General features: G+C 38.9%; 2 protein-coding genes across 7 annotated transcripts; one reads left to right on the top strand and one right to left on the bottom strand.

The window, feature by feature from the left end:
* The first annotated feature begins 48 nt into the window (after positions 1-48).
* PUS3 (pseudouridine synthase 3) lies at positions 49-9,144 on the top strand. The gene is made up of 5 exons (XM_058194690.1): positions 49-133; positions 3,938-4,328; positions 5,537-6,093; positions 6,278-6,468; positions 7,141-9,144. The coding sequence occupies exons 2-5, from the start codon at positions 3,948-3,950 to the stop codon at positions 7,458-7,460; spliced, it is 1,449 nt and encodes a 482-aa protein (XP_058050673.1). The 5' UTR covers positions 49-133; positions 3,938-3,947; the 3' UTR covers positions 7,461-9,144.
* On the bottom strand, positions 153-11,017 carry HYLS1 (HYLS1 centriolar and ciliogenesis associated). 6 transcript variants are annotated; one of them, XM_058194697.1, is made up of 5 exons: positions 10,895-10,944; positions 9,163-9,216; positions 4,164-4,203; positions 3,636-3,717; positions 153-2,567 (listed from the first exon to the last, which is right to left on the bottom strand). In XM_058194697.1, exon 5 carries the CDS (start codon positions 2,535-2,537, stop codon positions 1,620-1,622), a length of 918 nt encoding a protein of 305 aa, XP_058050680.1. In that variant the 5' UTR covers positions 2,538-2,567; positions 3,636-3,717; positions 4,164-4,203; positions 9,163-9,216; positions 10,895-10,944; the 3' UTR covers positions 153-1,619. The 6 variants fall into 6 exon arrangements, with proteins under 6 accessions (XP_058050680.1, XP_058050677.1, XP_058050675.1 ...); XM_058194694.1 differs by lacking the exons at positions 4,164-4,203; positions 10,895-10,944 and adding an exon at positions 10,996-11,017; XM_058194692.1 differs by lacking the exon at positions 4,164-4,203 and having other exon boundaries at positions 10,895-10,986.
* Positions 11,018-11,198: the final 181 nt, after the last annotated feature.

Raw genomic sequence — 11,198 nt, 5'->3', positions numbered from 1 at the left:
TCCACTTCCCAGAAACCTCCATTCTGTATCGGAACAGGGGAAGGATGCGTCATTTCCTGTATGGAAGTTGCCTGTGGAACGGCGCTGGGCGCTCTTTGCTTCCAACCCACGTGCGCGTGGAAACCCCGCGGAGGTAGGAATGGGCTCTGGCGCCGAAGGGTCCCCTCACCCCTTCCCAGAATTGATGGAGGGATCGCTTTGCTCCTGATATTTTACGGATGGCACCGGAGGATCTCTTGGGGGCGGGGGGGACTCATTTAAAGCAGCTTCTCCGACCAACACCTTGAGCTTTCCCCATATTGAAACATTTCTCAAACTTGGCAACTTCTGAGAAACGCCAGCATATGGGGGCTCTCAGGTGCCAGGCTGGGCGGGGGGAGGGTGCTGCCTGTCATCCACCTGCTCGACTGAGGGCAGCTAACGGCCTGCGTGCCGTCTTATAAAGGAACGTGTGGCTTGTGCAAATTTGTTGTACACTGTTCTATACACGCAGAGGGGCACAGGCTGCAAAATGTACGTTTTGTAGAAGCGAGCAGTTTTGCTTACCCACATTTGCTAATAGTTTATGTGAATTAACAAAGAATATTTGTAGCAGCTTTGCTTGCAAACCTTTCATTATCAAAGCTAGGCAATATAATTTAGCACCGATGATGACACCTAGTTTGGGCAATGAAAACATTTGCAAGAAAACAACCAAACTCAGAGAGCACCAAGGACCCTTCATTATCTGAATTACCTCCCCCTTCTTTTATCTGAAGATGGCAAAACATCCCCATTAAATATAGTTTTGTAGTCTTTTTTTTCAATCATTATTTCTTTTAAGATAACAGTAAGAATTGGAAGGGATCTTGGAGGTCATCTAGTCTAACCCCCTGCTCATGCAGGAGACCTGTACTAGGGATTCAAACCACCAGCCTTTCTAATGACAAGCTCAGTGTCTTAGCCACTGAGCCACCGTGGTTCTTTGTTTTATTTCAGTAGACTAACTACATTAGTTTTCATAATATAAAGGCCTTCATGTATAGGAAGTATATTGCTAAAAATCAGTGGAGAAAATATCCCACCTTTCTGACATGTATCTGTAAAACAGCACTTTCATATACAAGGAAGTATACCTGTTAACCTCATTCCAGAGAAAAGTTTACTTCTGTAGCTCTGACCAGCAACGCTAATGCGTGATGAAAAGCAGGAGAAAGGAAGTTTGCCCTCGGAAAGAATAAAATAATCATTTCACTTCATAAATTTAATTTAATCTATACATCCAGAAGTTAAAACTTTTTAAAAGTACAGGAGTTCAAAGAGGGAGTGTGTGTGTGAAGTATCTTGGGGAAAAAAACAAGGATCCATTTTCTTGACTATACTTCAGTAGATTTTATCTTCTGCCTGCCTTTTTATAAGGTAATATTTACATTCAAATAATATGATCTGAGACAATGGTAGCTTTTAAAAAATACTTTGCAAGAAAGTAGGCATTCAGATCCAAGATAGATCTTAAGATTAAATGGGTAGGGTTTGGAATTGGAAAGAAATAAAAATAGCTTAGCTGCATATTTGAGGTAGCTAGCTCTTTGGGATCTACTAAGTTCTTCTGTGTGTGAAATTTTAAAGATTCCAGGTTTTTAGGAGGAATAGATGTTTCTAGGCACCACACCGTTTGCCAAGTCACAGCGTATTCCCCAGCGCAGGGCAGATCTCTTCTTCTCCGTAGGCACCAGATAATTGTTGGGGATATAAACAGGCTGAGCCTTAGGAGGCAATTCCGACTTGTAGAGCATCTGTTCCCGAATGCTCCAGCGCACATCTTTTCTGGGGTCTTCTCCTGGAAGCCGCAGGGATTCCCAGTCGTGTTTGTGTTCCAGGTAACGGGCAACTCGATCGGTCTTCATTCTGTTCCGATTGAGCTGCTCCAGCTTTGGTAATATGAAAGACTTGGGATAGCCAGTTAGGATGAAGTCCTGCTCAAAGGACGAAGAGCTGAGGCTCTGGCTCTCTTTTCGGGAACACTGATTCTGGCTTTCCTCCAAAGGACTCCAGGAATAGACTGACCCAGGGGAACTTTGGGGCTGGTTCTCCTCATTACACTCTTCTTCCTTCTCCTTCTGAGCATTCAGAAGGCACATTCTCTGATTTAAGTTCTCACATTCAGGACTGGATTGTTGGACACTTGGATTATTGGATTCTGTCGCACTAGTGATAGATTCATCTGTCACTTGCACTTCTCCATCAGGCGTTCGCCTCAGAACTTTCCTTTTCATCACAGGTTTCTTAGAAACTCTGGAATTCTCGAGGTTGTCTGACTGGAAGCTGGATTCGGTCTGACCTTGCCTGATCATCGTAGGAAGCATAGGTCTGGCCACTGAGGCCACCGAGGCTCTTGGGTAGGGGTCCAGCTGAGGGGCCATTTGAAGTTGTCTCGGGCTATCACCATCACCCTGTTCTGCACACATGCGAATAAAGTCCATGGCGGCTTCTTTGAGCCGTTCTTCTCTGCTCATAGAGTTCCATCTGTATCGGTTGGGTGGTACCAGGGCTTGCATTGCTTCTCTCAGTCAGGGTAGTTATGATTTCTGGAAAAGAGATACCAAGCTAGGTTTGTACTGTCTGCTAAGTCATAAATGCCTTACAACTCATGCTTATTTATCAACTCCATCTCTATCAGATCATCTTATTAGTTTAGAAAACTCCATCCTTTGTGCCACATTGTGAAGGCTGCCCCTCTGGCCAGATAGAAATAAAACACACCTACTGCACATCCCAAACCCATTTTTTTCAGGCAAAGGCATATTTGCCTCAATCCCTTCTTCTCCTAGAGATTTTTTTTGGGGGAGGGGGATGTTTGAGGTGGGGGGAGGGCAGATTTCAGGGTCACAAAGCAAGATGTCCCTGTGCCTAGACTGGAAAAGTAAGTGGAGTGTAATAACTCCCAACAGCTTGGTAAGTGGCTGCAATTATACTAAAGAGCAAGGATGGAGTTTATTTCTGAAGGAATATACAAGTCTAAGAAGGAATGTACAATAGTATTTGTTATTTATTTATCAGTGCTCTTTAAGTCCTTCCCCCCCACCCCAAACTCAGTAATTATCAGCATTTCAGCTTTCCTTTAAAAGAACTTGTGATTGTGCAATTCCTACCTATTTTCTAAATAATGACAGCAAAATGATGCACTTTCCAATGAAATCAATTTGTGGGTTTTTTTTGTTTTTTTGTTTGTTTTGCTTTTCTTTTTAACCACTTCTTCCTTAACAACTTAGAACAGCTTTAAAAAATCTTATTTAATTCAACTTCATACTTCCTGACTTCAACTCTGGGCAATTCACAGTATAAAAATAAACAACAAATATAGGAAAAAGACAACAATAACAAGATGACAGAACTAGCCAAAAAGATAAGCATATCATATACCCATCAGTCTAGCCCTTGACTGGGAGAAGGATCAGGCCTTTAAGGCTCTCTGGAATGCCTTTAGGATCAGAACCCCTCGGACTCATTCCAGAACACCACGACGTAGAAGGAATGCTTTTGGGGTCCCGATAAATGTCATTGCTTAATTGAAGGTGTGCTCTGGATGCCTTTGAATAAACAATACTATCAGGATGCCAGCAGGGCTTAGTTTGGTCATAAATTAGTATGCATACCTGGAAAAGGTACCTTTTGCTCCTCTTTAGCCAGCTTAGAAATGGAGGATCCAAGTATAAAGGTGATTTAAAACAGATTCTTCTGCAAGTGAACAAAAGCAGACATTCAATTCTCAGTATTTTATGAAATTCATAAAATCCCAACAAGTTTTCTCCACAGAAAGTTGGCAAGCAAGCTAGTTAATTTTTTCCAGCTGAATAGCTTCTAGTAGCAAATACAGATTGCATTTGTTTGGTTATTCGCAGACATATCCTTTTCCACTATTGCATTTTCATATTGCCAGATTCTTTTTTTTAAATAGCATTCTACCAATGGCCAAAGGCACAGAAGAAACAGAAAGGCTACTGAAGAGAATCCAGGAGCTGGAAGAAACAGTGCAAAGGCTAGAAGGCAGGCTCTTGGAAAACAGAAAAAGCCCAAGCAGGGGGAATGGCCTCCCAGCATCAGGAAAGGGGAAGAAACGTCCACAGCGGCCATTCAATTTCAGTGCATATGGGCAGAGGCATGTGGCACTCAAGATCGCCTACCTGGGGTGGGAATATCAGGGCTTTGCCAGCCAGGAGAACACTAACAATACAATAGAAGAGAAACTGTTTGACGCTTTGGGAAAAACTCGGTTGGTGGTCAACAGACAGACTTCTAACTATCATCGCTGTGGACGCACAGACAAGGGAGTCAGTGCATTTGGACAAGTAAGTCTCATGTTTAATTTACACTAAATTGAGGATGGGTGACACAGAACATGTGTTATTGCAACTAATAATGCCCCCCACATCTGTTTAAAAGGCTGTTATTGTGCAAAAATGCTTAGTGAATTTCATTAACAATCTCTTCTATAATATAAAAGTCTGATAGCCCTTTTCCAACTAATAAATATTAAGACAAGCTTTTCTGGGGTGCTTGATCATATTCACCTGATAAAAATTTACAACTGTTAATAACATTTTTAGACAATAAAAGATACTTTCAGAATCCTGATTTTTTGCCATCATAGACTAACATAGCTCTCTTCCTACAACCCTTTAAAAATTCAGTGTGCTTTGTTAGAGCTTTGGGCTATTGCCCATCCTATAAGCTGATATTTAGTCAACTGTACAATAAGTTAGAACTCAGTAGTTTTGCTATATAGCATGATGACTGAAGAGTTAGAAAACTCTGAACATATGAACAAGAACTACTGATTTATTATTAATGGTAAACAATGGTTTAAATCATAACATTTGTAAATAGTCAGCTAAGACATGTTATAAAATTAGATGAGCCTGAGAATCGATCTGCAACTGATGACAAGCTACTATTTCTGCAAAAAAGATTTAGCTATTTAGAAAAGATCTATTATTACAAGCAACAAAAATTTTTTTAATTAAAGCAGTTGAGATCCAGAGTTCCCACGCAAAACTACTCCAAAACCTTTATTCAGTGAAACGCTTTAATAGATTGTGGGGAAATGTTGTTATACATAAATGTTTGTTAAATGCAAAAGCACTTTACATTGTTTGTGAAATGGTGCCATTTCAATTAGAGTAATGTCATTTAGACCAAAATGAATTATGTGCCTAACATCATTCTGCAAATGACATAAATTGCAGTGTAGTTCACTGCATGCAGAATCTGTTGTATGAAGCTCCACTAAATCAAAATTCATTATATTGCAATCCCAATGATGGTGATATTTCAGCATTCAGGTTCTGGTTATATTTTATTGGCAGAAGAGGCACTTAGGAATACATTATAAATAAGCAGGAAAATTATGAAAACATCAGTATATCAAAAAATTATACCACAGCCAGTTAGCTAAAAGCTCTTTATCACTGGATAAACAGGAAAATTGTTAATGATAGTTCAGCAGAAAAGAAATGTGCACCTAATTCTAGAATCACAACTTTTTTGCAATTTTCAGGCGATCTCTTTGGATCTCCGGTCAAACCTTTCAGAAAATAAATCTGGGGTTGTTTACACAGAAGGCAAAAGTCGTATTTCAGAGGAGATCCGCTACACCCATATTTTGAATCAGGTACTCCCTCCTGACATAAGAGTATTGGCATGGGCCCCTGTAGTTCCTAGCTTCAGTGCTAGATTTAGTTGCCTGAAGAGGACCTATCGCTATTTCTTCCCCCGTGCTGATCTGGATGTTGCTCTTATGAATACAGCAGCTCAAAGATTTATAGGGACCCATGATTTTCGTAATCTCTGCAAAATGGACGTAGCCAACGGCGTGACTAACTTTCAGAGGACAATCCTGACTGCAGAAGTGAAGCTTGCAGATCAAGAAAGGAAAGTGGAAGAACTAAACCATTTCCAAATATATGCATTTGAAGTAACAGGCCAAGCATTCCTTTATCACCAAGTCCGCTGCATGATGGCCATTCTCTTCCTGATTGGACAAAAGATGGAGAAGCCAGACATTATTGATGAACTGTTTGATATAGAAACCAATCCTAGGAAACCACAATACAGGTAGGAATTCCTGAAAGCATGTAGAATCTTACTGTATTGGCAATGGTTCTCTATATTTGAGCTTGCCTTGTTAAAATTATGTTTTATCATTTTTGATCTGTTGTCAAGAGCTATAACATTTTCAAAGCAATGTGCACTCTGTTGGAATTACCTGATTTGCACTAATTTAAATTGATCCTTGCAGCATGGCAGTGGAATTTCCTCTAGTTTTATATGATTGTGAGTTTGAAAACATCCAGTGGATCTATGATCATCAAGTCCAGGAATTTAATGTTACACGCTTTCAGCAGCTTTGGACGAACCATGCTATTAAAACTCAGATGCTGTACAGCATGTTATGGGGCCTGGATTTTGCAAAGATACCTACAGAGCCAGGTAGGAAGAATGATATTTTTAAAAACTATTAAAATGAACGTTCAATTTACCATGTGGTAGACTGCTGGTATACTGTATACTTTGGTCTATCTGTAAAATTCAATTTTGTCATTTTATATATGCGTACAACTCACTTCATACTTAATGAACATTTTGTTTTTGAAGAACTATTTCCTTTTATTTAACATATGTTAACATATGTTAAACAAAATATATTATTCGTTTACTACTGTCTTTCCCCCAAAATAAGCCTTCCCTGGATAATAAGCCCAAGTGGGCTTTTGAATGCATGCGCTAAAATAAGCCCACCCCTAAAATATTTAAACACATGCGCAGCCAGTCCCTGCCATTTCCTCTGGTTAGGTTAGGGAGACAGAGCTGGAAATCAGGTAAGATGACAAGAGGAGCCCTGTCTTGCTCCACACACCCAAAATAATAAGACCTCCCAGAAAATAAGGCCAAGTGCTTATTTTGGGGTTCAAAAAATATAAGACAGTCTAATTTTGGGGGGGAAATGGTATATCCAGCAACATGTTAAAACTATATTGTTGGGTAAAGTGGTTCTAACAAGTTCCAATATATTAGAACTACTTCAAAGGGCAGAAGCAGTTAGTAAATTAAATGCTGGTTTTGTTTTGTTTTGTTCTGATGATGACTAATTGTTGATTACAGCTTCAAGTAACAGTTCAACAATACTCTGGAGAGAGGTAACACCACCAGTCCACAACCAGATTAGTGCTTTAATCGAGGGAGTGAAAGCCCGCAATTACAAACCGTTAATGGATCGGCCCAAATGTGAAGGTCTAGAATCTCGTATAAGTCATTTTGTGCGTAGAGGACGCATTGAACAACCAAATTTGAAAAAAACAAAACATCCTGAAAGGGAATTGGATGATCAAATGGAAATTAAAAACAGCCCAGTGGATTCTATTCAATTGGACAAGGCAATTCCAGAACAAGCTGCAAAAAGGATATGTATTAGTAGAGATTGAAGTTTCTTGACACTATCTTGCTATCTTGAAATTATCTATTACAGACATCTAAAGTTACAATGGTAAATAGTTGGATTACATATAGACTTGAACATATTACCTTTAACCTTCAAAAAATAAACATTTTGTTATATAACTGTGATGGGCAGATATCTAATTATTTTTTTAAAAACCTGAAGCAGATACTAATATTGGTTCTTCGTTTTTTGTTTATAGCTGCATACAGAAAGTATCTAATACTTAAACAATTGTAAATAATGATTATAACAATTATACTTGCCAAAGTAGTAATTCAGGGAATATGGGGAAACCTAGACAAGTAGATACAGCTTCCCAGGGAATTGTATTTTAAAGTTTAGTTTTCTCCAGAAAATACCGTAGCTAGTTATGCAAATTTCTCACTCCTTTACATTTTTCTCATATTTTTAAAAAACTAATTTTTTGATCTACTTTAAACATTTGGTACATTCATGAGAATCAGTCTGGCATAGAGTGTAAGGTATGTGGTTAGAAATCAGGAGATTATGAGTTCTAGTTCTTTCTTGGGCACAAAGCCAACTGGGTTTTTTTAATCAGTCCTAGGAAGTGCAGAATGGCAAACTATTTCTGAAAAACTTTGCCAAGAAAACAGCAGGCTTTGTCCAAACGTCTCCAAGAATTGGAGATCATTAAACAGAAGAAAAAAATATACTGTGTGGAAACTCTGGATATGATTACATTGTCTCCCATAAAATTCCTGAGGATGCCTTCCCTAGAAATCACTATATACACTTTATGAAAAGCATGATGTAACTCAAACAAGTCTAGTGGGAGATTTAGTAGATCACCTGGTTGTCTCTCAACTTTACAGAAAGCCATATGAAATATTAAAATATTCAACTGTTTAAATGTACAACAATCAGTGGTCAAGACACAAAAAGCCTGCATCTATTAAACCCTCAAATCATAAACTTAGTTCATACATTTTGCTAAGTCAGGATATGGTTTCTTCTTAACATAACTAGTGAATTCAGTCATTATGGATTGCAAATTAAGGCATACAAATTAGTGCATGCTCAACATGGTGCTTATCGCACCTGAAATCAGTTTCCATGGCTATACAATAATAATATACTGCAAAAGTTTCCTTTTAAGATTGTACAAAATCAGTTAAAAATAAACAACCACAGGGATGATACATACAGCATATCAGGAGTGATTACATTTAGAGTAGTTGGAGTATTAAAAGATTGTTTATGAACTAGGCCCATTTGGGTTATTCAAAAAAGTAGTTAAATAAATGGTGAGTTATTTGTAATTTATAAATCTAGCCCCATCAGACAGATTTTACATGGGTGATTAGGCTCAATAACTAATTTTCCTAGTACACCCCTACACCATTACTTTGGCTAACATACTGACTAAGCCAAAAATGGCTTCTGGTTTTATGGCTTAGCATAATGTGTAAACTAGACAATGTGATTATTATACCATAACTTAACATATATTTTTACCCAAGTGAGTCGATGGGTTATTTAATAAATCAAAGTAAACTATGATTTAGTGTGTCTATGAATACATGATAGAATTAGTTAAATAAAGAGGAAAATTATGCAGTCTTCAACTGTAGTAACTATACCCCTAACTGGATACAGCAATCAACCTCTTCATATCACAAAACTGATGTCATTTTGTTTACAAGAATTAAAAAGGGCTCTCATACCTGTAATATCTTCTAACAAGTAATACTGCTTCAAAATGTTCTTCATGAATTTACCTGGTAAAAAATCAACACAATAAATATTAAAACCTGCACTAAGTGTGGGTAGTAACAAATGGAAAAATTATGTATACAGAAACAGGTTTTGCTAACATTTATAGCAAAAATGTTGTGTCTTTCAAATTCTAGCCATTGCTGAATCTATTTCGGTCCATTTCTCTGATCCACCTCTTATCAAGCCGGCACTTAGAATAAAATTATTTCATGGTCACACCATTTATTGCAAGGATCTCCAACCATGGCAACTTAAAGTTGCCAAGGTTGGAGACCTCTGGTTTACTTTTTTAAAAAATAAGTTTTTTATTTATTTTTCATTAAAAACATATATAAACAATCCATCTATCCTTAAGCAGTGTGTCATCTGAGTACAAATATTTCTGTGCAATATCCTTCCACAAATTATATATATTAAACAATTATATCTTGTGTAACTCTTCATTTCCTTCATATCTTCTAGTACAAATACAATAACATTAAGCATAGTTATTTTCATCATATTCATATTATCAATTGCCATTTTATTCTTATCTCTGTTTTAATATATTTTCTATTCTTACGGTCTTTCTTTATTTCCAATTTCCTTTTTTCCTCTAACCATTGGTAAAATACTTCCCATATCATATAATGATCAGTTTGTTCTTTCTCTTTAATTGCTAGTGTTAAGTCAATTTATTTCTGAACATTCTAATATTTTCCTAATCACCTTTTCTTCAGGAGGAATCTCTTCACTTTTCCAATATTGTGCCAATACAATTCTAGCTGCTGTTAATGCATGAATAATTAAATATATATTTTCTTTGCTATCAGTTTCGGGCACGATCTCCAACAAAAATATTTCTGGTTTAAACTCAATACATTGTTTTATCATCTTTTCCAACCATATCTTTATTTTTGTCCAATACTTCTCTGCTTCTCCACGTCCACCACATATGATAATAAGATCCAGGTATCTGGTGGCCACTTCCAACATTTAGCTGATTTGTCTTTAAACATCTTTGCCAACCTCCCCATCTATAAAACATCTTATATAAATTCTCAAAACATGCAGTTGGCATCGTTAATTTATAATTCCTGTCCCACGGTTTCTGCCATTTATCTAGTTTTATGGAGACCCCTGGTTTACTGTAGGGGTCGGATTACTTATTCACATAAATCAGGGGTCTCCAACCTTAGTAACTTTAAGGGTTGTGGACTTCAATTCCCAGAGTTCCTCAGCCAGCTGGCTGAGGAACTCTGGAAGTTGAAGTCCACAACCCTTAAAGTTACTAAGGTTCTTGGAGACCCCTGACATAGATCACATAAGGAACTTTTCAGGCAGTCTAGCAACCGTTCTCCGCTTTATATTAATCCAGAGGCAGCGAAGGGAACCCCCATCCGAATTGGGCTTGAGGCTGCGAGTTTATAACTTTCCCATTCACAGACGGGGTTTTAAAGCAACGCTTCTCAAATTTCAACTCCCAGAATGCCCCCAGCCAGCATGCTGAGGGGTTGGAGTCCACCACTTGAGAGCAAGGACTAAACTCCTCACAAAGTGGGAGTTTTCTCCTCAGCCTCGTGCTTTCCTCGCTTCCCCTTCTTCTAACCGGCTCCGAATCCACCAGCCTCTCCCCCTCCTGAGCTTGCTGAGCCTCGCGACGCTCCCCAGGCTTCCCCGGGGCAGTCCCACCGCGAGTACCTGGCCACCGCCTCGCCCGCACTGCCTTCCCGGCTGCCCGACAAACCGTTAAAGCCGCTCCTCAACTGCCGTTCTTGAAACCCAAAGAAAACAAGACCCACCTCGCCCGCCGGCATGTTGCTATTGGCTGCAAGGGCTCCGCTCCTTTCTTTCTCATTGGCCTGCCCGGCTTTGTTCCGCCCCTCCGGTTACGTTATTGGACGGAGAGAGAGAGAGAGAGAGAGAGAGAGAGAGACGGCATAGAGTGTCGCACCGGCGTCTCATTGGAAGGAGAGTGCTCTTCTCCCGAACGCCGCGATTGGTG

Source organism: Ahaetulla prasina, chromosome 9, assembly GCF_028640845.1.
Source record: "Ahaetulla prasina isolate Xishuangbanna chromosome 9, ASM2864084v1, whole genome shotgun sequence".
Taxonomy (NCBI): Eukaryota; Metazoa; Chordata; class Lepidosauria; order Squamata; family Colubridae; genus Ahaetulla; species Ahaetulla prasina.
The sequence above is the reverse complement of the archived record's forward strand: the minus strand, read 5'-3'. Positions and strand labels throughout refer to the sequence as shown.

What these genes read in the sequence shown, in the direction of transcription:
- HYLS1 (XM_058194694.1), bottom strand. Translation starts at nt 2,537, where the DNA reads ATGCAAGCCCTGGTACCACCCAACCGATACAGATGGAACTCTATGAGC.
- PUS3 (XM_058194690.1), top strand. Translation starts at nt 3,948, where the DNA reads ATGGCCAAAGGCACAGAAGAAACAGAAAGGCTACTGAAGAGAATCCAG. An exon ending in CCTAGGAAACCACAATACAG is followed by an intron (nt 6,094 to 6,277) that starts GTAGGAATTCCT and finishes TGATCCTTGCAG; the next exon opens with CATGGCAGTGGAATTTCCTC. An exon ending in AAAGATACCTACAGAGCCAG is followed by an intron (nt 6,469 to 7,140) that starts GTAGGAAGAATG and finishes TGTTGATTACAG; the next exon opens with CTTCAAGTAACAGTTCAACA.